This window comes from Mycteria americana, chromosome 5 (genome assembly GCF_035582795.1).
Source record: "Mycteria americana isolate JAX WOST 10 ecotype Jacksonville Zoo and Gardens chromosome 5, USCA_MyAme_1.0, whole genome shotgun sequence".
NCBI classification, from domain to species: domain Eukaryota; kingdom Metazoa; phylum Chordata; class Aves; order Ciconiiformes; family Ciconiidae; genus Mycteria; species Mycteria americana.
Window position 1 is genome coordinate 56,282,814 of NC_134369.1, and position 26,642 is coordinate 56,309,455.

Genomic DNA, 26,642 nt, shown 5'->3' on the forward strand with positions numbered 1-26,642 from the left:
CTAACAGTGTATTGTCCTGTAGGTTGATGAAATTGTCAACTTTATTTTTATTCACAGGCAATTCCTGTACTCTGTGACTTCCCACAGGTTTGTGTGTATATACATTTAACTATAGCATACTGGTGCTAAATTTACAGCATTAGATATTTGTTTTTCTTTGGGAAACAGTGCTTTCTGCCCACAAAGACTTTTACTGTTCACAGTTTAACTGTGCTGTTCACATCTAATAGTTCTTAAATGTAAGTCACTTCTTTAAACTGTTAAGGAGTTAAAGCTTAAAGAACAAGCTTTGGTTTCTTCACTCTTTAACCAATCTGCAAATTAGTCACTGTAATGGAATTCATTAACTCTTTTAAAAATATAATAATTAGCAATCATATAAAAAACATTTCCAGAATTAATGACTCAATGTTTAAATTTAGCATAGATTTAGCAATCACTGATAGGTGGCTTGTAGTGTTCATCCAGAGATTCTTAAGAGCATTGCGCTTTGAAACAAATCATCCATCTTGAAAGCTCCGGGTGGTCTGCCAAAATGCCTCTGTCAAACCAGCTGGCTGTCAGCAGGTGGGGATGCAGGGGAGAGCACTGGCAAGTGCTGTATTGCTCCTGGTCAGGTGCCTCAGCTCCCAGCACAGTTCCAGTGCAGTGGTTGACTCTCTTCATGTTGCATGCATGTAAAGTCTGGATTATTACAGGTATGAAAAGTTATCACTTGTAGTAAGGGTTATATTAGGGACTGTTGTTTCCATCAATACCCAAGGCACACCTGATCCATGGCCAGGCATATTCTGCAACAGAGAACAATAATGATGCAAAACTCTTCAGGTGCTCTGCTCTCAAACTATTTCCCAAACTGACTGCAGCGGGATGCCACCAGGAGTGGGGACAGCAGTCCTTCACCTTCTGGGTTGCATGTGCACGCTGCCTAAACTACCAGTCCACGCTCCCATTCCCTACCCCTCTGCTTTCCTCTCTCCCTCTTCTTCCTCTCACATTACTCACAAGCTAGGATCCCATCCTCTACCACAAACTTCCAAGACAGAATTTCAACACCATGCTTCCCTTGCCCCTACCGCAGCACCACAAGGGTCAGCCTGGACCATTATTTCCCTGCTTTCCTACCACACACTCACAGATGAGGGCCCTAGCACCATATTCCCTTTCCTCACCAGAACCCAGCGGTGCTGTGGTGTTCTGAGCCAGCAGCTGAGAAAATACAGCAGTTCCCAACCTTGCTTCAGTGGAATCATACAGGAGTTACAGGGCAACACCCTTGCACCAGTCATGCTATTTCATGTTATGTGGTGCAGTGGGATCCTCTGACTGGCTATAATTTCCCCTGAGGGTCTTCAACAAGGAAATTAAAGGGTTACTGGGGAAATGAATCATTATGAGGGGGAGGGGACTAATAATAAATATGTTTTCCAAAATAAGCATTCATTAATTTTAGAGTGAGAACTTTACTGACAAAAAGGTCAACAGAGCAGAACAAGTGAGAAGCTTTTAGCATTAGGCTTCATCTGCCTATTAGCTTCTGCTTTTTTAGCCACAGGTAAAACTACACAGTGTATCTGGTAACCTCGTTACCTGTCAATGGGGTATCCTCCTTCACAAACGTTGACCAAGGCATACAGCTGTCTCAGTGCATACTCATACTGAAATAAACAAACATTGTTAATAATTTCAGTGATGAAGAGCAGGTATTGTTTATCCAAACTAAACTGTGGAAGTAATTTAGAGATGCTATTAATATTCAAGGTGTTTAATTGATGGTCTTGACGATCTAATACTAGGCTAAATGGATCTTTCTTCTGTTCACTTTCTAACCAATTTCATTCAAAAAAACCCACAAAACAAAAAAAAAAACACTAAAGAGGAACTAAAAGTTTAACAGAGCAATGTGGCCTCCTAATAGCCTGATTGATGAGAAGCTCCAACTGAAGGAGTGCATCTGCTTCTGATTTGTATACAGTACTTAAATCTTGGCTAACTGCCCGGTAATCCCATTGCTTTCTGCTAAAACCAATTCATTTGCTGTTGACTCATCTTACCACACACTACTGCCTGCTTAGGTTATCTTGCCTGACATCAGGACTGGGTTTTCTGGAATAGGAACTGACCTCTTATTCTTGTCTAAACAGTGCTTAGGACAACAGGATTTGGTCCTCAACTGGGACCCCAGGAAGAGTAGACAGCAATAAAACCCCTAAACTAAAAAGTGGCTCTCGGGAATTCAACAAGACCATGGAGTTAGCAGCTAGGCTATTGCACGGAACTATGCAACACACAATCATAATACAGAAGTCTGAATGTACCAGGATTATGAATTCACACTGGTGGTGCTTGTGTGTGTTTTGCAGTAGAGATTCTTCAAGCAGCAATACAACATGACTTATTTAATATTGGGATTTCTGAGGAGGGAGTTGATGAAGGGACAGCACTAACTAGGAAAAATTAGGGAATATTTTTGTGGGTTTTTTTTTACTAAAAGTATTTTTAGTAATCTTCTTGCTTATCTGCAGGTGTAGTGGAAGTGGTTTCCTGCTTCCAAAAACATTACTTGCTCTTTCTCCAAAACTAAGCTGTATGACTGCCCTCAAGCTAGCTTTTTAATAAAAGCTGATTTTGCAGACATGCTTATGACTACTGTGCTTGTTTTACTGGTACATTTATCAGGTTATATCTAATGCTTGACTTACCAAGGGTAAGTGCCAGTTGAAGCAATGAGCTTTGAAGTGGTTCACCGCTGACTGGTAGCAGTCATAATTGCTGATGGTCAATCTGTCTGACAGGATTTGGTTGGTCTGTTCTTTTGATCCTGTTACTAAGGTGATTATCTTTCGCATGGATTCTTGGATAAATTCTTTCACCTGCACATAAAACAACAAGAACTTAAAACATTCTCTTTCTAAACTTAATTTGAAGACTTTGAATGACTTTCTCTTTCTTTAAACCTGCCTCAACTCTTGGGCTCTTTAAGGAACCCAATTTTGCCATTTATTTTTACCACAGTCTTTTGGACCTGCCTCTCAACACACAAATGAAAACCAGGAAGACAGAAAGTCGGACTCCTGGCACCCAAAATCACTCGCTGTCCTTCTAGTGTTCTGCGAGAAGAAAGAAAATGCCAACAACACCAATCCCGACTAGCATTCTGCAGGAGCTATTTGATTTGGGAGACTTCAGTTCTACTGAGACAAAAGTTTCTCTAATACTAAAGTGTAAATCCTCCCAACAAGAATCTTTATGGATGCAGATGAGGAATTTCCTGGCAATAAAAGCTGTGAGACTGACTTTTGCATTTGCTTACATTTGCCTAGATAATCACTACTGAAGTGCCTTGTGGAACAGATCTCCGAATTTTAAAGGAAGAGTAAACATCAGCTAGAGGTTACCAGTCTGAAGAGTAATTTTGTTTCAATTTGCAAAAACTGGAAGCAATCCCATTGGCTTCAGGAGTGTTACTTCTGCCATTGCTTATGATAGAAACTAATCTGACCTGAGGTGTAGTTCAGATTTTTTTTTGTTTACCTCCAGGTGTGTTTTCATCTCTGCAGCAATCTTCTTAGCCTCATGAACATCATTGGTAGCCATCAGCTTTCGTTTCATGATTGCAAAAGGCACATCAGGACTAGGCGTCAGGTCATAGTGTTCTACAGGTGGCAGAGAAATGGGGATAGCTTTCTTCCCCATGCCCTGAAACTGCATCACTTTCATGGAGGAGATGCTCTGAAGGTTAGAAAGTAAACAAATGGAAACTGTCAATCACTTCCAGTAGGTAGTCTGTCTTTGCTTTGCCATGCAAACCTAACTCTCTAAACTTGCTTTATTAGAGAAAAGAAAAGAGATCATAGGGTTGTAAATGTGTGTGCATGTTGGTTTCTTTTTTTTTTTTAACACAAGGTCAAGGCTGCCAAAAATCGGGGAACTTTTATTTCCAAAATTCACTGGGGAAAAAGACTGTCAGGTTAAGTAACCTGACTTATTTTTTTAACAGATATTTAACCTGTTGTATAATGGGACTATTATAAATGATATATGACCTCTTAGCTCTTCCCATTTGAGGGATCAATGTACTTATTGTAAGTATTAATGAAATGTTAATATGCCTGGAAGGGGTAAATACCCTTCTTATACTTGATTGAAGTGTTAAATCACTGACAGAGCTTGGAAGACAACTCGTATCCTGACTCCTTGGATTAAAGCGTAATACAAGGCTGTATTTCCTTTAGCATCAGGACCATTGTCTCTTAAATACTAAGTGGTCTTCTGAGATGAAGAGTTTCATTTTCTAAATCAACCCTGTCAGTTTACAGTGATTTTTTTTTTTCTTTTCTCCCAAGGGATGAAAGTGTAGGGCACAAAAAGTTTTAAGATATATCTGACCAGGAAGTCCACTCAAATACATACTCTGTTTCCATACTGCATCACATGGCTGGTGTTGGTGCGTTTCTTCACCAGCTGAAACTGCTTGTGGAGTGTTTCTTTTCTTAGATCCTCCTGCATGAAGAAACTTCCATGTGGTCACAGATACTTAAATTCAGCTATTCTAAAAATGCAAGGAAACCTGGAAAGGGTCTTAGCTGCCAGTATGTAGAAGGAAGAGCTATGCAACCTTTGAAAGACATAAAAGTAAAAACTGAAAAGAAGACTTGGCAGCATATTCTCAAATTGCTTTTGGTGATCTCCTAATCTCCCAGCAAATGGGCAAAAAGGGAGTGGGCTAGCATACAAATCCCAGACTTGTTTCATTAATACTGTTTTCCGTTATGCTAACAAATGGGTTAGCCACAGGTCAGTATTTAAGGATCCCTGAAGTAAAGGTACAATTTACTGAAATACCCAATTCGTTAAACGGATTTGGAGATGTGGTCTCAGACTAGCAAATCAAGATCATGTGAATTTGAAACTAGAAGTTAGACAGTTTCTAACCTTATAAATAACAAAAGACAATGTTTCTGAAAGTTAGTTTCAGAAATAAATTTAGTGGCCCAAACAAAGATTACATATGGTTCTAAGTAGTACATAAATACTTTTACCAACTCAATTTGTTGATTTCAGTCTCACATAAAACCAAATATTTTCACAAATCCTGTAAAGGAGCTATTTTTAAAAAACCTAGTGATTCTTCATGCATGGAAGTGCAGAAACCTCATCTAAGTAACTTACCATATCTGAATCTTCCATCCAATTCACACTGTACCAGTCCCCAAGATAAGTCTGCCTTTCATCATCATAGTAACATGCATAAGATGACTCTCTGGGATTGGCAGCTGTTGTTGCATAAACTGTAAGACAAAGAGAAAGTAATTTTTTTCTTTTTTTTTTAACCCCCCACATGATTTAGTACTTTGCTGCATGTGATCTATTTGCCTAAGTATTTTGGCTTTCTTCTATTTACTTCTAAATAGCAGGAAGGAAAGCAGCCTGTTAATCATTCTGTTCAGTCAGCCTCAGTGCTGTTGTAAGAGTTCCTTCCTTGCTGCCAAATGTGTGGTCTGGGGTGTTTAAAGAAGAATATGCACTTCTGAGGGAAAAATCTACTATTCAAAGAACTGCCTGAGAACACTATCCACTGACCACCATCTATACATTCATTTTCTATATTACAATAATGAGGACTTTTTCCCAAACTTGGAGTAAATCCTGTAAATCATCTTTTCTTCCAGAAAATGCCACCTTCTAAGTAATATCCTTTCTTGGATAATACTCTACACAGAGAAAAGCAAAACAAACCCCTACAACATCTGCCCCAAGCACAGTGTTCCCAGTAAGTCATCTCTAGCACAACAGAAATACCATATAACACATCTTTACAGGTATTATTAAGACAAAAGCTATTTTGGCTTTTTGCCAAACTCATAGCATACTTTTGTAACTGAAGGAAAGTCCAAGTTTCAAAATGAAAAAGTGTTAGGCATGTTTTTATATAGCTATAGTTTTGTTTCTATTCAGAGTGAAGTTCAAAAGCCAAAAAAAAGTCTTAAATCTTGTGTTTGTAGTAAAGTGCTGTTCTTAGCACCCTTTAAAATACTTGCTAAGTAACTAGTTAAGCTTTGTAGTTCCCCATTGAAGGCTGCCAAAGACAGCTTCGTAGTGTAATACATAAATCGTCAATTTTCTGCCTTTGTAAGTCTGTGGCAGAGCTGGTGGTAAAACCAGAGATCTCAGACTGGAAATTTCTAATAGAACAAACTTTGAAAAATGTTGATTCACTGAGCATTTATTTTGAACAATTGTCAATATGAAACATTGCGTGTGAACTTTCTGTAAATCCTTGATAGGGCTGTAAGAAGTCTAGGTGGGTGCCAGGCAGCGTACTCCAGGGCCCAAGACCCAGGAAGCCATGGATAGGCACGTGGTTGGTCTTCCCTGGAATCACAGCTTCAAAACTACAAGAAAGCCAGAGCGCACTCTCCCTGCCACGGAGCAGGAGTTTGAAAAGCTTGTGATTCCTTGTCCTAATCAAGGCTGAGCTCACAGCTCTGCAGCTGAGAGCTTAGAAACCCTGAAAAATCTGAGTTCCGTTTTCTGGGTTATTGTGCAAATAAGTGTAGTAAAATTGCCTGGCAATGATGTCTCCCAAGTGCCCTTGCTAGTCAATGAAACTGATGGCAGGAACTCCACACCTGCTGTTAGCAGTGCTGAGGCTGAGAAATGGCAGTATAATTTAACTGCTACCAGCTAAGGGCAACCACACAGTTCCTGAAAAGAAACCCTTTTTCATCTTCTCATTTGCAAGCAACTGAAAGACCAGATAGTCTTTATAAGACTCCATTAATTCTTTAAAAGGAACTTCCCATAAATGGAAAATACTACTTTCTAATTCTTGTGCTCCCTGCTAAAACTGTACGTAGAAGTGCCTCGAACCTATCCTTGACACAGTATCTGTTTAGGTCCTGCCTGTGACAAGTTGTGACATTTGAATTCAGTAAGTTAACTGATCACTCACCGTTGATATTATCAGCCAAATGATTCATCATAGATCCAGACTCACATGCTTCAATGTAAAACACCATCTATAAAATAAATCAGAGATCGTAAGAAATTCCATGAGGAAATGAAGAAAAGTCCTTCAGTGCTTTTCAGCTGTAGCTAGTTGGCCTGTACTGCTATCCCTGAAACAAAAGCTATCCATAATGCTACAAAATAAAACACAAAAGCAAACAAATCAATTTTTCATTTTTGGGACCTAAACTACATGGAAAAGGGAAACATAATCACAATGAAAAGATGCTATTAATCTCTATAGAATCCACAGGGATCTACTGACTAATGTACAAAGCACAAATCAAATAAACAGTCACTCTTTAGGCACAGCAATGTATGACTACTGAATGTAGCATTTCTGGAACCAATGGCCATTTATGTGTTCCTAAATACAGCCAGCCATAGTAGACGGATTACCACAGAAAGTTGCTTAAAAAAGGCAAGCTACTAAAACATTCTAAATATTAGTTTTTCTGCTTAAAAATACTTGTGGTGAAATAAATGCACAGAATTTTCTGACAAGAGGTACAGTCTCCTAAAGAATGTTTGTAACATAGGAGAAATAAATAAGAGAAACATGAGGTTTATACAAACTTCCTGTAGTAACAGTGCAGTCTGAAGTGAACAAAGCACAGGAAGAACAAGTCAGGTACTTATTAGGAGGGTGCGGTAGTTACAGATGTTGTTTCTCCACCGTTGGTCAGAATATATACCTTTGTCAAAAGGCGGTACACTACATCTCAACACTGACTGCAAATACACAGTATTTTGTAATATATACAGTAAACTAAAAATGGAAAGAGAAAATCTGGAGAGGATCAATCCTTGTAAGTGCACAATCCTAATCCAAATTTCATTGCATGACAACAGCTTCCTCCTGCTTTAAACGACTCTCAAAATGAAGAGAAATCTCTCTTCCATGCCAGCTGCTCTTTTAATCTCACAACTTCTGATATGCTTGTTTACCTTCCGGTATTTTTTGTGACGATACATGTACCAAATAGTCTTATTCAAGTCCTTCACGTGAAGCTGTAAAATAAGAAGGCTTGTGTTAAAACCACTTATGTTGAATAGACACACAATTCACTCAATAGGAATAAATACTAACTGTTGTGAATATGTTTACTGTTTCCCCTTAAATATATCCAGTGCTTTGCCCTTCTGAAATACAACATTCTAGCATTTACCACTTCAGAAAAGATGAGTAATGGTCCCAGACGATATACATAGTGCACCAGAAAGCCAAGTCATACATGTGTGAAACAGTCTGCTTGGACCACCGAAGTCCAATGACATATTAAATGACATAACTTAATTGCATCTTGAATGCTTCAGATGCAAACTGGGGTGATGAGGAGACTATTGCTCCTTTTCTGCCTCCCCCCTCAATATGGCAGTGCATCAAATATTTTTGTGTTTTACATTTATTACTTATTATTTTAGTATGTCATTAAAAGGATGTTTTTTATGACAAAGTAATCCCCCAAAATGCTTACATCATCATCAGGAAAAGCCAGAAGTCCTGGAGCTCCATGGTCAGTGAAATAAACAAACACATGATCCTTGGGACCACTGTAATAAAAAAATTGCAATCAAATTCTTTCCAACAACTCCAACATAATCTTCACTACAACAAACATCATCTGCTTCTCAATGCCAAGACATGTCAATATTTGAAAATAATATAGCTGAAGCACCTCCTCCTCTTGGTAATATTTTTTTCCTCTCCAAGCATACTACTTCAGGTGCTTACGAGAGGAGATGAGTGTCTGCAAGAGGAATGAAAACAGGGATATAGGCTAGTCCCCAAGCATGGGGCATTCAGCAATTACACTTCACATTTCAAAGTGTAAACTGACTGCTGGTTAGGCAGGGGCTGGTATGTCGAGTATGGCGGGAGCACAATTGTTTTTTAATGCCTATCTGAAGAATCTGCTATACTGAGGGCATTTGTAGCAGTCTGGTAAAAAAAGAATGCTTTTGGTATGTGGTATAAAAAAAGGTATTGGTATAAAAAAAGAATGGTATAACTAAGTTATACCAAGGCACCAATAATGCAGGGATAAACTATAAAAACTTCTTTGATAAGATCCTTAGGTATGTTTACGTACTACCTTGTTGTGACCTGTATGGCCATACTTAGCCAAATCAGCATCAGCCTACATCTCTGTGAAGAACTGATCCACATACAAACTCGCCCATTAGGCTAAGGCTGGCGTTTGTACTAAGTGGCTCTGCAGTCGGCTGAGCACTGCATGCTCACAGGCTTTGATTCCCTAACGTCTGTGTAGTATACTGTTTGCCAGAGATTTTTATTGCACTCTAAATCAAACAGATCATGTTTGGGTGATATTAAGGTCTTGCCCTAACAGCCAGATCTGCAAAGGGATTTTGCTTTTAAACTGTATTCAGGGACAATTAAATATAAAATAATGTGAACAGATTGGAAGGAGTCCCCAAGCCCTCTCTCTTCCTCTGTATCAGTGGTCCAGAAATCTGTATTTGCTCTTGCTCTTTCCTGACTGCAAAGAGGTAGGGCTGCAGCAGCTCAAGGGGACATTGTCCAGCCTTCTGCCAGGCTGATAATCTGCTGGTTAGGGAACAACCTGTAAGACAATCTAGAAGCCTTTTGGGCAGAGGATAACTGAGTTCTTGTCCCACCCAATAGCAGAAGTCAGGCCACTTGGAAATTCACACAACAGAGCCTAACAAAGAAGGGTTGGGTGTTATTTTTCTGGCTCCCACTCTTGACCCTAAGTGCAAAAAATTCGACCAAGGTGAAATGTAAATAACTAAGACTTTTATATGTGGGTTCAAGTTGTCTTCCTGAGTAGCTAAGAGTCTTTGGCCCTCTGCATAGCCACTCCCTTATTTGACTTGTAACATCAAGCTTTCACAGGTGAGGTGTGCTCTGAAGTACTTTTTTTTTAAATGAAAAATGCCTTACAGTCACCTCTTGACTCATTCCAGCTACTAGAAGAGAACAATCTAGTAACCATGAAGTGATTTATTAACTTTTTGCCTATATGCCTTGCATATATAATTTTCTATCTCAGCTTTTGAGGATGAAGTTTAAACAATTGAGAGCAATAACTTATTCGACTACCACTACTGTCCTGCTCCTTCTTTTTTTTTATTCTCCTCAATGCCAGGACAGGATTCTTCTCTTCTGTTTCATTGCTTTTTCTCTAAAATTAAACTGTCAGATGAAGATAGGCACTTACGCAATTTTTCTTTAACTAAGTAGCTCTTCCAAATGGTCAAATTTAAATTCTTAAAGGTTTTACAGGAAATACTGTACATAGAAAAATGTAACATGATATAATTCTTTACCGGCAGTACTGAGTTAGAAATATAACACACCTTAGTAAATAGGCATCATACTTTCATATTTCTAACTCTGTAGAAGCAAGATGAATAACTGACACCAGGTATCTTTCCAAGAGGTCTTCTAATTAGGCCCTCAAATATATTGCTTTTATTCCTGAATAATCTAAATTATATAAGCCTTTATAAACTACACTCATTAATTATAGATCTTACATTCTACTTAGCCAGTCTATAATTTATTATTGTTCATATATTAGAATATTGCCAAACTTACAATAATTTCTGTAATTTAATTTACAAATACCTTTAGCATAATACATCAATTATAAAGTTAATTGCTTACACTACTTTTTCAATTGCAAAGATTTTTTTGCATTAAATATAAACCATAATTCTATTTCTTTACATTCAAAGCCTCAATAACCTTACATCTGCCACAAAGACCATGGCTGGGATTAGACATGCAATTCTTTCAGCTGAGGAGCTGTTTAAGCTATCTCTGTCCCTCTCCCACTGACTGCTAAGTCTCACCACTTCAGGTGACTAATACAACTGTTCACATACATTAAGCCAAGCCTTAGCAAACCCTTCCTAGAGGTCTCCAAACCTTAATAAAACTCTCTTTGAACAGCCATTCTTGCAAAAGACAATCGTCTAAATACCAAGTACCTTAATACAGTTGACACTATCCTCTTGAGTTTTTACAGCTTAATGTATACTGGACTCCATACCAGTCAAATATCAGCAGCTCCTTCTTGGTGCTGGATAGTTTAAGAAACCAGAACCATTGTATTTCTAATGTGAATGACCTGGAATTGCCATCAGTAGTCTTGCTGGATTCTCAAGTTGCTCTAATTTACCCTCTTCTTTTGTTGAAATCAGTGCCAATGTACAACTACACATGCAATTATATTCTTAATTATACTTCTCTTACCTTTTCAATACTTTTCCTGATCCCACCCCCTTCATTGCTTCCGCATCTCCTCTGAGAACAGCAAGGAAATTCTTTGGAGTAACATCCTAAGATTTAAGAGGATTTAAGCGAAATCTGATCATAAAAACAACAAAATCTTCACTTAGAAAGATGGCTTCTGAAAGTCAGAACCCATGCATGGATGGCAAGTTTAACGGGCCATCCTTTTCAATCTATCATTATATAATGTATTAGCCACTGATGACTCACTTGGATAGTGAATCATGAAATCACCAAGTGATCAGATTACTGTTCTGATTTAATGAAACAATTAGTCTTACACAGCTGTTCTTCAGATTGAGTGACAACATTTATGAGTGCAAGACTTTCCCTTCTTTTATTTCGTGTGCCAGCACAGAAACAGTGTAAAGGTTTACCTTTATGACCACTGCTTCACTTCAAAGCATCTATTGTTTACATTCATCTTATGAACACCAAACTTCATTGCCAAACCATGCCAGTGCACAAGCTTTAGGCTTTATATTATGTGCATTTTGGAGTTTAAGCTACAGGCTGAAAGGATTTATTCAGAACATTGGCTCATGCTGAACCTTCCCTAGGGAATGGTGTTTCATTCCTACCTCCTTTGTATAGTCCTTGGGCACTCCAGCATACACATCTGTGCCGTTAGGTCTATTGATGACAATGCCTTTTGTTGGATTTCTGAAAGTTAAATGGAACATAAATATGAAGAATTAGCCATGTGCCACACAATGACCACAGAACAACTAGGAAACCATTTAAACTGCCCTGACTGGCCACCTTGCCTGAGAGAGAGTACGGGTACTTGCACCATGTGTCATTAAGTGATCTCAGAATATAAAGGCCTTTTCACTTCAGTCAGTTACATATGCTCGCCTCAGGTGTCCTTGCCCTCCGAGCACCTTCAAGTATCCTGCCTCAGACCATGTCGATTAATCTGAAGATGTAGGCAAGTGGTCTCTTACACTATCATCTCTCTACTTTCAGTCTTGCCTTTAGTCCCCTTTCCTCTTTGCTCCCGGTGCTGCTGTGCCTGTGAAGTCCACAGATTTCTGCTGAAGCTGTGTCAGAATTAGAGGCTGTATAACTCAACTGTTTCATATAGAAAGCAATGATATGCTCTAGACAGTCACCAAGAATGGGACATGTACACTTATTTGTTAAATGCACATTCTGGGAATTAATCTGATAATGTCCTTTCAAAAAAGTCCTGGAAGTCATCTAGGGAGCTTCCCTATGTTTGTGGTTTTAGGCTATTTATCTGCTGTAAACTGTTACTCCTGGGAGTTAAGATCACTTACTCCCGTAACAATGAAGTTCTGCAGTCCTCAGTACCACAACTGATGCTGAGTTGTGGAGTAAGGCTTAGAAAGCTCATGAGCACATTTCAAAGGAGCTCATAAGCACATTATGCTGATGGATAAAACGTCTCTATGGATATCACAGGTGGGTTTTAAGGCTTTTCTTACAAAACTACTACAAACTCAAAACACACTGGTGACTATGGCATGTTTGTAGTAACCATATAGTTCGTGACTAGTGCACGTTCATCACTTACTCCTCATTATCAGCAATGTCATCATACATCATGACAATGATCTGTTCATCTGGAATTCCATTTCGGTGTACAATCTGGTACGCGTGGCACACGTCTGCCTGAAATTAAGCAGATTTTCATTACTAGCTCTAACAGAGATTTTACCTTTGAGACCAGAAGAAAAATAGCTTTGCAGGCCTAAGAGCACGCAATTGTCCAAAAGAAACTGCATTCAAATATAAGAGATTGAGGGTTGCTAGAGGGCTGATATGCACAGGTTCAACCAAAACTTAATGTCTGTAGTTGCATTAGTAATAGACACTATGATTAAAATCTCTCTCATTTAGCCATTTTGATTTCTTCTTTAAACAGAAACCAGAAGTTACTTCAGACTTGGTACAGATAACAGAATTTAACAAAAGGTTCTCAGCAATGTTCTGCATTATGTGAGAAAATCTAAATGAAAACCTTGTGCACTGACAGACAAATCCAAAGTGGGCCAAGCAGAAGAACAAAAGAGTTGGATTTCCACCAATTTCAGTAAGTTCTGTACCAAGCCTGAATGACTAAGCAAAGACTGTCCTTGGCTTAAGCAAGTATGGTTTACCAATCTCATCTCTGCAAAGATTTTATTAAATTTTGTTTTACTAGATGAGAATTTTAGTTAAGGAAAATTTCATTTTTAATTACATATTTCTTGTAGAGTAACACTGATGCAACTTCAGGGCAAGAAAACAGATTTCAGTGGGAAACAGAATTGCAGAATTTCTATTCAGACTCTTTTCCTGACTTTTACAGGATATGAATAAGCATATCCTGTATGTTTTCTTTACAGAACCATCTTCCCATGACGCGGAAATAACAATACTTATCAAAGTGATATTACAGTAAATGCGAACCTCTATCAGAATGCTAAATTCTTAGTAACCCCAACCCAAATAATTATCTTCTTTTAGACTTGTAGTCTGTGAATGACCTAATGGGATATCAACAATCATTCCTAAACTCTAGAACTACAACCTACCACATGCTAGAAAAGCTGTGCAGATTTAATGGAAGAAATCTCATCTAACAAATGCCCGCTCCAAATGCAGGCAAGGACCAAGCTTTAAAGCTTACTTCTGTTGAACTAATCTAATTTGCTAGTTTGTAAACCAAACTGAAGTGGTTTAAGTGGACCTTCATAAGTTCAGGTGACTTAGGAGTATTAGTGATTTTCACTATTTTAACTGAAAGGACAGTATAAAATCTTGTCACTTTATAATCCTTGGCCTTCTAAGTGTGGCTGAAGCTGAAAAGAGATGGTAGTTGTGCAAGATTCCAGGAAGGGTGAAGCACATTCAATGCTAATGAACTCTCCCACAGCAAAATCTCTTCATGTGACTAACCCTGAACATTAAATTATCCTTACTGGAGCAGTTCCATTTCCTCCTACGTTCTCTTCCACCTGTCCCAGACAATCTCCACTGTTTATAGCTCTGCATTTCCTTGTATGTCATTATACTAGCTGCTGCCTCAACAAGTCAAAAGGTAGAGGTTAAACAGAGTTATAAAGGCATCACATATAATATGAAACAGCAGAGTGCTGGTTTGACTAAACTATTTGATTTTCAGAAGCAACCCAAACAAAAGTAGAAGAAAAAACTAATCAGGGCATCTCTACACTGATTGATGAATAGATCATAGAACCTCTCTCACTCTCAAGACATAACGCACTTCAGTTATGCTGACAGAAAGTTATAGCTTGGCAACACATGGAAATCCTTAGGCATACAATAGTGATATAGCATCAACATATTCAACCAGCAAGTGTCTGTGCTCCCACAGACATGTGGCTGGCCAGTAGGGACTTCAGAGGTATTTTTAATTAATACCAAAGTACCCAAAATTAGTTAAGCTTTGTAAATGCATATTATCAGCTTTTTTTGTCTCCTCTCTCCTTCCTTCCGATTCATTGACTGTTTGCTCACTATGTCCTGTCTTAGTAAAGTAGACATTGGTGGTAAATTTAAATGGGTTAAATTCCCTACTGTGGAGGGAAACAGATCAATGTAATCAATCCCCCTTAACCTTAATCAATCAATTCCCCTCAGCCTGTTTGGGGACTGTCCCAGCCTTTTAAGGCTTTTGCTAAGGGAACTGTACCTGCTGGTAGCATAATGGTATCACCAACATAGGCTAGAGCAGCAAAAATGTGTTTTGCTGCTAAAACTCCATTGGCTAAAGTAGGACAGTTCTGAGTAAACGGTTGGGTTTTTTGCATAGAATTAGCTGACCTGACTAGCCACCTTTGATGTTGGTCACATGCTCCTCCTGTTCCCTCCCGTACATGTAAAAAAAATAAATCTCTATAAAACCAGAATAGAAACAGTCTGCTGCTAGAATACGGAGGCATATGTGAATCTAGAGTATTTCCTGTTGATGTGTAACTGCCTCTCAAATACTGCTATTTGAGCCTTGTTTCTTCCAGAAATATTTCTGGCATAGCTGCACCTGTAAAGCACCCTAAAAGAGACAGCTAATATAACAGAGATCTCTTGGTGGTATTATTCTTGTTGATTTAGTAGGTGAAATGAATGCTATAAACATTTACTGGATAAATCGTCACTAAATGCAAATTACGCCTTTGTGGCCGTGACTTGGGGTGGGCAGCAGCTGCCTGCACAGAAGAATAGAAGAGGAGAAGGTGTAGCTGTACAGCTGCTCCTGCACAACTGACCTCACATGCCAGCTCCAAAATGGACAGAGTTAATGGCATGGTTCAGACCTTTCAACCCCAGGTTAGTCTAAACCTGTTGCTACATCAGCAAATTTCTATGGAAGATCTATGCTTAAATCATTAACTCCTAGATTTTGAAAGCATGGGGATCAGAGATGGAATTCCCCTGTTTTCCTGGGATGAGCATTTTGTTTCCCAAAATGTACATTTGGGGGAAATTCTACAAGGAAAAAAAAACCCACCCCAACTTTCCTCTGCCATACAGCTGTTTACGCATTTGAGTGACACAGCTTTCAAGGAGACTGCTGGGGGGGGCAGGAGGAGTGTGGAAAAATCAAGTTGTTTTATGATACATACATGCATAAATAGTTCCTAAAGGGAAAAGCTTGGACTCCTGTGAAATTGGTTACTTCTGGTCTTATGACTGCTAGGTTCATGGCGAAAAAGCATGTGTAATGAACTGTCAGCTTCATTGCAAAGTGCCACTGTTCCCATTACAGGTACACTGAAATGCCATGGCCTAAAAAAGAATGAACTCTAATATATAAGCATGTCAGAAGAATACCTCTGAAATGCTAGCCATGTTTCATTCCCTTGCTTAAACATACATCAGTGAATCAGCCAAAAACTATAACTGTATTAAGAACTTAGGAAAGGTTTTCCCATAGCTTCAGTTACAATTTTGTAAGCACAGTGAGGAAATGTTAAATGAAGCCAAGTAGCCAAGGCATCCTTAATGTCTCTTGCCTGCAAGACTGGAGAATTTAGGACTGTCCTGGAAGAAGATACTGCTCTGGTTGGTAGGGTCCAAAACCCTGAATAAATACAGTCCCTGGCCCGTAAAGCACAGTAAGTATGAGACTAAAAAAACCAACTGAAAACAGACCCATGTATGCAAATTCAAATGCTTTTATTTTCAGCATTTTAATTTTGCCAGACTTTTTCAGCTATTTTTCTCAAGTACGTACTCCACCTTTAGTAAGACTGTGTTTCATACCAGGCTTTCCCATTGACTACGTCTTTTTGAGTATCCAGAAAGTCTGTCTCTTTCTGATCTGTTTGTGACACCAGCTTTAGGTTTGAGTTAGCTGGTGCGATCATCTCCCAGGAGAGGCAGAAGTATATACAAAATTCTATTTCTTTTAAGGAGAACTGGTTTGTTGGCTCATTCTCTAAATCTACCAGTAGCATTTAGTGCTGTATTTGCTCACGTATGTCACTAAGCTTTCCAGGGATATATCATCTAGCTCTTTGCATAGTAGAGAGCTGAGCCACCTTCCCAGGGAATGGGGGAAGTACTCTTTCTAATATACATTATGAGTGTTTAGCTGCATTTAGGGAATAGCACCCAGTCTGGTAATAAAAAAGATGCTACAGAGAAGTCAGAATAACTGCTGAGGAGCAGAGAGGAGCACATCGATAGTCCCTCCACAGCCCAAGCAACTCTAATCAAAAACACTAAGACATGGATAAAAACACCAAAGAACTGAGAAGCCACAAGCATAAGGCAATATACAAGCTAGCTTTGCAATGACAGTAAGCCTATCACATTGGGCTGTATACTATTGAAAACACTTAAAATTTATTTTAGGAACTTGATGAGATAAATGGGTAAGAAGTTTAGATCTTCCTGATTAGGAAACAGTCCCAGTTCAGGCATCACAGAGGAAACAAGTGCCTGCAAGGTGTGAATCTCACTCATAGATAAGTGCAAATGGTGGGTTTTTTCCTTATCTTGTCTACATTTGAGGTTTGCACCACTGATAGTGGATCCTGACCACTGACAGATGAATTACAAGTCTTAGAAGGAGTTTCAGATGCCTTGAGGTTACAGGTGCAAACTCAGTGTTTACAGGGTCTGCGCAGTCTTTACAAACTGACTGTTCATGGGGTGTGTACAGCATACAATGATGGACTATTTTTCCCACAAATTTTCATGTCTGAAATTAGAGACCTTTTGGAGGCTGTAATATTATTCTTTTACGGTTGCTTAGTCAGATGAACACATCCTGCTGTCGGGTGTGTTGTAGAAGGCAACAGAGTATGTTTTGACTGTGTTGTGCGCAGACAGCATGCAAAACAACTGGAGCTCACAAAATATAAATGTAATACAAACATGCAACATCATGTATTAACTGTACCCTGAACAGCTGAACTGAGCTGAATTGAAACCCAGAGATGTGTCAGCTGAGGTCTCAAATTACACAGGGATATTATGAGTGCTTAGTTGCATGTACGGAATAGCAACCAGTCCAGTAATAAAAAACAGTCACACCGAGGAACTACTTACAGGACGACTCACATCTACAAATGCACTTGTACACAGGTTAGATCAGAGAAGTTCGGAGGAAGAAAGGTGATGGCAGAAGGACAGTGAATTAGAGTACAACACGTTTTCTTTTGCAGTTTCTCCCTTGGAAAGCAAAGAATTACACAAATCTGCAGTCCTGGAGCACTGCTTTGCTTTCTGACAGTACAGTTATTATTCTACTGAAAAATAACATGCGTTTCTCTGTGTGTTCACTATGGAATGACTTTCATGATGGATGAAGCACAGAACTGGAAGTCCAAGTCCTATTCCTGGTTACACTGCAAGTGACTTGAGCAAATAATTAAAATACTTACAGTGCTTTTGCTTCCATTGCTGGAAGGTAGGGAGTACTAACACATGCAAAGACATGGTGATCAGTCTGCATAATGTTTCCAAAAATCTGTTATAACTCTTGAGATTTCTGTAGTACCTTTCCTCCTCTGTACAACTCACCTAGAAGTCTGTGGTTCAGCTGGTTTTGCTGGGACGGATTTTCCCCAATTTTTTGATACCCAAGGCACCCTTCTCTGGATTACACTTTGTGGAACACACAGAGTGGATGTTCCATGACTAACTGCTGGGTCTGTCTCACAGTATGCCCTCCCACCATGGGTGCTCACTCCTGCCAGGCCCTTAGGGTTGGCCACAAAAGGCTGCTAGGCAAGACAGCACAGGCTGCTGATGCAATGCATCTTCTGGGAATTGATTCTTTTCGTAACAAGTTAGAGGCACGGTATCTTGCACAAGACAAGTAAGTACGAGCTTAGCCCCATTCTGAAAGATCCTTTGCACAGACTCTTTTATTCTATGATGCTGATTTCATGACTTCAATAGGATTATTAGTGGTGTTCTAATTTTCTTTTTTTCCAAATGTTAATACTGTACCTGAACCAAGCGATTAAATACTGTACCTGAACCAAGAGATTAAAACACAGAAACTTCTAGGACTGAAAATCAGAACAATCTGACATTGCAGATACTTTGCAGTTAGGTGGTGTTATCTTCAAAATGAAGGTATTTAAAGAAATCCCATTCTCATTTTTCTAACCTTGAAAAGCAATTACTTAATAACTGTCTGCAAAGCATGACCACACCCAAAAGTTAATTTCCTTCTGTGAAACTGGCATGTTCAAAAGACTTGTTGTTGGACACAAATATGTAAGCATGCATCTTGTGTTCTTCGTAACTCCATTATACCTGGCAGATATACTTGCCATTGAAGGCTCACTGACAGAAAGGTTAAAAACTCTATGCCTGGGCAACTGTAGAAAAGTAATTCTCATCAGCCACAGCTTCAAAAATGTAATTTTATCTAAAGAATGAACATTGCGGTATTAACTCCTCCTAGAGTGGAGGGGAGCCAGCGAGACTGGTTATACAGCGATAGCAACAACCAGAGCACAATTCAGTAATTATACTTAGACACCCCAGGGCGGGCAGTGATCAAGTATAACACTAGCATTTTTATAATGGTTTTCTGATTTCAACTTTTAAAAACCTCTTTTTTCAGATTTAATTGGAAATAGGAACGGTTTATATTAAGGCTGTAATATCCCAACTATGGTTATCAGACGATAGCTACAGTGCAAGGAGCAGGCAAAATCCCTAAAACCAGTTTGCCAAAGTGCTGAGCTAGCATTCGCCAGCAACAGGTTCTTCTTGAGATGCAACAGGGTTGTCAGGCTGGTTCATTTCGTTTTAAGCTCCTCACTGTGCTGAAAGTTACAAACCCATTGTGAGCTGAGGGGGAGGAGAAACAAACATAAAACCCAGCCTGCCCAACACAGGGAAGGCTTGTTTCTTCCTCAATCAACACAAATAGAGGACAAAGCCTCTCGAGATTTAACAAGCAGTTACATTAAAAATAATAAATATTTTAAAAGCTTCAGTGTTCAGCAAATCAGCTTAATATATGTACCCAGTACATTTAATACAGTTTAACTTTTTAAATGCTGGTTTTGTACACTAGTGTTTCAATCTCTGTTCGAGTTCACCTTAACCAACAATAGTTTAGTAAACTATTTTTCTAACATTTAGACATATATAAACGTATACATAAATCAGAATTAAATGCACCATGTTCTCCAGGAAAGCAAGAGGTAGTTCCAAGTTTAGAGCAAAGACTGCGTGTAAGTGTAGATTAATCTGTTTAAGGGATTGCCCAAGAATTCCCCAAAGGGAAAAACTGCCGTAGTCTCCTGACTGCTGATTATAAGTCTTGAACTTAATCAGAGTTAAGTCACTTGGATTTAATCCTGTCCATCCTGACACTCACACTCAGACCACAATTCCACAACACACGGGCTTTGACAGCAGTGTCAAACTCAGGAGTTCCTGTTCCCTTTTCCTCTCTTTCTGCCATTCACCCTGATCCCTGCACCCCAGTGCTCCGCATCCTTGTTGTGCCAACACAACTCTGAGGCCATGCTGCCGAACACAGTGAGCAAACTGATTCAGGTTAAAAAGAACCCCTTTCTGCATGTCCTCCACCGCACAAAAACACACTGTGCATTTGCAGGCTTCGCAGATTTTTTACCTGGCAAAAAGAAAGAGAGCTTTTTCATAACATAAGGAAAAGAGGAAAACAAATGGAAAGAAACATGCAAGTGTCTCAAAATTAGGTTTAATTCAAGACATCATTTGTCCACCTGCAAGCTGGGGTCAGATCCTCTAGCCTAGTAGTAGAATATTTAGCCTAAATGATACGGGTCTCCCAGGATGCAGAAGCGTGATTAGAAGAATATTGCTCCTCCTACTAATGACAGCTTTTCAAAAGATGAAAGACTGGACAAAGTTGTAAACAAAAAAAAATTCGAATAGTAAAAGGAACACTGGAGGGGAATTCTTGGGGTGAGAATGACAAGAATTAAGACCAGGCTGTGAGTGAATCTTGTGGCTGTTTGTTTTGAATACTTCACACACTCCTGGAAGTCTACAAGTGGAAGCACTTGCCCAAATGGCAGAAGAGCTGAACTAGTCTAGGCAGCTATCATCTCCCCGAGTCCCAGAGCAGGCATTTTCTGGAGTGAGGCCAGCATCAGCATGTGGGACCAGTGGTCCTTACCTGGTGTCGATAGTTGTACCAGCCGTTCGAACCTGCAACAATCACCACCCAGTGCTTGCCTCCATCTTCAGGTTCTTCCATGGGGAATGTGCTGATGCCCAGCACACAGCCCAGCAGCACAACTGCTTTCAACATCATCTCTCTTCTTTATTTACTCCACAAATGGAAGGAAGAAAAATCCCTAATGAAGAAGTTTGAGAGAAGTAGATCAGAGGACATCAGTCAAAAATAAACACAAAATGAAGATCAGCAGTATCACAACTAGAAGCTTTTCCTGCTTGTGGGGAGTTTTTGTGTTTGACAGGCCATTCAACCCACAGTACAATTTCTGGTCATATCGTCCTTTAGCACCAAGCTGCTACTAGTTACAACAGTTTTCTGTCAGCTTTCAAATCTGACTGAAAGCAATTCTGAATAGGACAGCCAAGTCTTTCAGCTCCCTCTGGTTGTTTTGTTCTTTAATAGCTGGTAATGAATAAGCCTCAAATACAGATCAAGCCTCACTATTAAGTATTTCACAGATAAAATTTTTTCAGATTAATGCTATTCTCTTGGTCTCTGCTTATGCAGTTCAGTGGTTTCCAGTCACTGGCAATCAGCCCGTTATTAATGAGTCAAATCCTGGGTGACATAGGCACAAGAATGCATAGACATGGAGAATTGCTTGGGAGTTGGAAGGTCAGAGTACCACAAAAGTGCCCTGTGCCTGCAAAGCCAGAAAGGGTGGAGAGAGGCCGTGCTGCTGTTCTGCACAAGATACAGCCCTAACTGCTGGGGCTGCGGGGAAGTGCAGCTGTGAGAGCCTCATGCTATTTGTGCAACCTCTTATGCTAGTGGAGAGCAAATGTGAACCGGTACCACATGAAAGAGTAGCATTTTCGTCTCTTTTGCACAATGGTTAAGTGTTTGCACAAGGTGCACAGTGAGAGAACTGGGTCTGAGCCTGTGGATGTCAAATTCAGAAAGGCAGAGCCAGAGAGGAGGTTTGAGCCCATGCAGAAATGGCTCTTTCTGCTTTCTTGAGAGGACTAGAAGTAGTGTTCCCACTAGTAATCTTCCTGAACACCTTGATTGTCTGATAAAGTGTTTGCTATAAAAGCAAACAATCTGGCCATATCGTATCAAAGACTTGCTTTGGGTTTTGTTTTCTTTTGGGGGGCGGGGGGGGGTGTGTGTGAGGTGGGGGGAGGGTTATGTACATTGCTCACAGTCTCAGGTCTGCTGCATCCAATGTGTCCTCATAAAGCAAACTCCCTTGAAGAACTGCACGCTCTTGGCACACACACAAAAATTACATACTTCTTCATACACTGAGAGATGGGATTTTACACTGGTCTACTTACAAAAGAGAGATTCTGGAGGTCGATCATTGCTGGTATGTAAGAGGTGTTGTAGTAAGAGGTGGAATAGCCTACTTTAGCATAGTTTTCTCTGGAATAAAAGCTGGAAACTCCCAAACCATGCAATATGGTCACAAGGCACAATGTCAAAGCTACTACTAAACCAAATAACTAAACAGTATCTGTCAGCCTCAGTTCCCCACAGCCAAAACCATCCATCTGCAGTCACTCAAATGAGGCTGAAACAGAGAAGTAGCCAGCTCACCTCCAAAGCAGCTGTGTACAGTGAAGATTGCTAACGTAACATGTAGTATCGGTCTTTCCAAGACTGGATCTTCTGGTCACTAAGATTAAGTCTTGCAGGCAGTGACTGCAATATATATTATATATATATTTGAATATATATTATATATATTTTTGGAAGGTTTTTGGTTTTTTTCTTTTTAATGGAGCTAGCACAAAGTAAAGGAAGTCATGTTAGCATATCAGCTCCTATAGGCAGAGCTGTTACCGCACAGAAAAACTCCAGAACAGAAAGGAAAAGACAGAACCAAACGTTAAGTGCTATGACACCACTTCTTCCAAAAACTCGTTTGAATCTAGGAAACTTATCTTTCAGGAATAAGCTACTCCTGTCACTGCCTGCAGGTGTTAGATTTGGGACTGAGAACAATACACGATAATTTAACAATTTAGGGTTTCTTGAATTATTAGCTACTTCAGCAGTTAAGCAGATATAAAGGAATAAGCAGAATTTTTCTGCAGTCTGATAGACAGTTATAATCTCTCTTGTTGAGCTGGAACTGTAAATTCTTGTCATTGATGTCACCAGTGACATGTGGCCTTGTATGGCAACTCTGCCTTGTCTATCTTGTCACTTCTTCAGATGATTAAGACAAATAACACACTAACAACTGTGTTGAAGATATACTGCATTTACAGCATCCACAAAACCAGCCTATTCTGTTGCCTACAGCACAGCTAAGATTCAGACCAAGTTGTTTAAAACTTTTGTAAAGTGCCACAATACACCATGGGCCAACAAGCCCATTCATTCCCAATATTCAGTTTCAGGTATCTCTAACTCCTGAAATATTAGACAAGAAAAGAAAATCAATATATTTTAGACAATCTACTCAGAAATCTTAACTGAGTTTGACTTACTGGAATATGGAGACAAATTTCATGCAAACAGATCCCTCAGAGCTCAGTATCTGTTTCACGAGAAGAAACTTTCTTCCATGTTCATTAAAGCATAACTTTTCATTTCCCCAACTAAAAACATTACTTATATTTACATGAAAAACACAAAGAGAAAATAAATGGTTCAAATGATTGCTGAAGGGCTGGAGATCCTTTCACATGATGCTTAGCTCTTAGAGAAGTAAATCATTAATTCGAATCCAGGACATATCAATAGAAGCTGTGTTGCTGCCAGCTGTTCACTGGGCCATATGACACGATGGCTAATGTCAAGGCAGAACCTAGCAGACAGGCATCCATCACAGGAAACAGTCACTGCCACTGGCTCTCAGTTACTGATATACCATGCAACGGAGACTGAAGTAGCTTCAGAAAAAATACGCTACGGAGTGCTAAGTCCTGAATTGGAAACAGTTTGATGGGACTGTCTTTCCTGACGAGTTCACACTCCAGACTATACTAACACAGATCTATAGCTCTCAGGATCCCAGCCAGTACCTCTGCACAGGGCCGCGCTGTGTGGGACACATGTACGAGATACCAGACCTTCATTCTGCCTGCAAACAGGCTCACAACAGAAAAACCCAAGGCCAGATCAGGAACGAAGACTTAAGTTATCAAGCCCCTCAGGCAGTCCCTCCATGAGGAATTCAACAGTCTCCCATGTGGTACGCAGATATCCAGATCCTCAGGTTTCTCACCTCTGCTGAGACAAAGTTGTGAAGGATGCAGAAGGCCCAGGGGGAAAAAAAAAAACCGAACAAAAAACCCCACAAAAAACACCAACCAACAAAAACACCAAGAAACATTTGCATTGTATTAGAAAACCACATACGTTTTGTTATGGGTTATTTAGAATAGAAAAAAACACCTCTTTTATACTAATTAATGACATATAATCCCACTTATCTGTCTTTTCCTATACTATAATTAAATCCAATTAACACCAGAAAGAAGGGGAAAAAAACCTAGACATACCACAATGCACTAAGCAGCCATGATTAATAAATGTTCAGCTCCCCAAGGTTCTCTGAGCAGCATTTAAAATAGGTTTAACCATTAAACACATGTGCAGTGGGAATAGGTCCTTCATTGCTTGTTTCCAACTACTAAAAAAAACCCCAAAGAAACAAACAAAACCCCTTGTCCTGGTTTCGGCTGGGATAGTTAATTTTCTTCCTAGTAGCTAATACAGTGCTGTGTTTTGGATTTAGTGTGAGAATAATGTTGATAACACACTGATGTTTTAGTTGTTGCTAAGTAGCGCTTATACTAAATGAAGGACTTCTCAGCTTCCCATGCTCTGCCAGGTGCACAAGAAACTGGGAGGGGGCACAGCCAAACTGGCCAAAGGGCTATTCCATACCATATGACGTCATGCTCAGTATATAAGCTGGGGGGAGTTGCGGGGGGAGCAGCAATTGCTGCTCAGGGATGGGCTGGGCATCAGGTGGTGAGCGGTTGCATCACTTGGTTTTTTTGTTTTTCCCTGGGTTTAGTTCCTCTCTCTCATCGTTTCCCTTTTCATTACAATATTATTATTATTATTATTTTATTTCAATTATTAAACTGTTCTTATCTCAGCCCACGAGTTTCCTTACTTGTGCTTTTCTGATTCTCTCCCCCATCCCACTGGGAGGAGGGAGGTGAGCTAGCAGCTGCGTGGTGCTTAGTTGCCGACTGGGGTTAAATTGCAACACCCCCATATTTCTGCTTGTTTTAAAGAAAGCCTTTGAGTGCTCAGGCAGGCAATTTAAAAGATTGTGTTCTGGGTTATGTTGAATGAGTTCTTTACCTTCAGTAGAGAAGAGAAAGTTTCCATCACATGCAATGTCTTCAGGTCATATTCAAAGAGAAACCAGCTCAGCTGACCAGCTTACCACAGGTACATAAAAAGTCTTTTTCTGAAAGCAAGGAATCAAAGATCTGCCACATGTGATCCTAAATGCATGCAGAGTGAGACTACATGGAAGAGCTGAAAATTCACTACAAGATCATTTTAGAGCTTTGGCTGGCCCCCAAAAATATGACATGATTTGATCAGCTCTGCCTAGTCTTTCTGGTAGAAGAGGGTGAATTATTCAGCTCTTCCTTCCAGTGCACTTGAAACCCTTCTTTATTTGGTTTTGCCTCAAGATCAGGACCCAGTAGCGGTTTGCACAGACTTTATCTTTGTGAACCCTTTACTCAATTAACATTGCTTTGGAGACCTTGTCAGTAAGAAGGCACATCTCTCGGACATAGCGGGTTCAGCATCAGATCCATGCATGCAGACACACAGGTAGGCTGCTGCACAGTTTGCACGGTCCCTGGAAGAAGCATGGCCAGAACTGGGTGGCTCTTGCCAGAACAATTCACTCAGCTCTTAAAACCTGTTTTTCCTGACAGAGGTACCTTGACCACTTCCCATTACATGGCTAGCACACATCTCTGACTTGATAAGAGAGAAAGACCGCATCTGGAAGTGGCTGGCTGCTGCTAGAACAATTCTTCTGGTCAACAGCCTGTTCCCTGTGTTCCCAGCTTTCCTTTGGAAAAACAGTCCACTAAGATCAAAAATCTAAGAACAAGAGGATACCACCCTAAAGAAAGGAGTCTGAGTTGATCAAAGTATTTTCCACTAGTGTTTAGAGTGATGTTGACACTTTGGTAGCTTAAACTCCAAATACCTCAAGCACAGCCTCTAAGAGCTACATAAACAGAAACCATATACCCATTTTCCCTTCATGTGAAATAAGTGAGTTAACAGTAATCTTGGGGGAAAATAAGAGCTTTAAGCTAATCAGGTGATCATTCCAGTTTTTCCTGGAAATCTCTATTTCTTTTCAGCTGCTCTTATGACCACTAGCCTTTTAGTTTTCAGAATCAAGTCACAATTCCTTTTCCCACATGGTGCTTGCATATTGCCTGTCAGGGTAATATTTAGATGCTGATTTCCACAAAATATGTGACTCACAATAGCCCTCCTCACAGGAAACTAATGTCTGCAGTTCTCTGTCAGCAATGTTCTGCCTACATGTTGTGCTGGCTGCTACGCAAACTGAAGCACCTAAACCCATGATTAAGCCCCTGCAGAATTAGTCTGATTTTCTTTTTGCACTTGTATGGTAGAAAGAAAAAGTCTTTATCACTGTAAACTCTGATAAGCTACATTCTGAAAGAGATTATGGTCTCTGTTGCAAAAGAATTC

The 26,642-nt window shown here is 39.7% G+C and overlaps 1 protein-coding gene across 1 annotated transcript; it reads right to left on the bottom strand.

The window, feature by feature from the left end:
* Positions 1–11: 11 nt before the first annotated feature.
* LGMN (legumain) lies at positions 12–21,105 on the bottom strand. Its single transcript, XM_075503455.1, has 13 exons — positions 20,910–21,105; positions 12,837–12,934; positions 11,878–11,959; positions 11,258–11,343; positions 8,490–8,565; positions 7,960–8,022; positions 6,956–7,022; positions 5,173–5,291; positions 4,414–4,503; positions 3,535–3,732; positions 2,703–2,873; positions 1,591–1,658; positions 12–791 (listed from the first exon to the last, which is right to left on the bottom strand). Exons 1-13 carry the CDS (start codon positions 21,045–21,047, stop codon positions 752–754), a joined length of 1,296 nt encoding a protein of 431 aa, XP_075359570.1. The 5' UTR covers positions 21,048–21,105; the 3' UTR covers positions 12–751.
* Positions 21,106–26,642: the final 5,537 nt, after the last annotated feature.

Excerpts from the sequence above, each read along its gene's own strand:
- LGMN (XM_075503455.1), bottom strand. The coding sequence starts at position 21,047 with ATGATGTTGAAAGCAGTTGTGCTGCTGGGCTGTGTGCTGGGCATCAGC. Across the intron at positions 11,344-11,877 it reads CCAAGGACTATACAAAGGAG|GATGTTACTCCAAAGAATTT; the intron begins GTAGGAATGAAA and ends CTTAAATCTTAG. Across the intron at positions 3,733-4,413 it reads TGATGCAGTATGGAAACAGA|AGCATCTCCTCCATGAAAGT; the intron begins GTATGTATTTGA and ends TCTAACCTTCAG.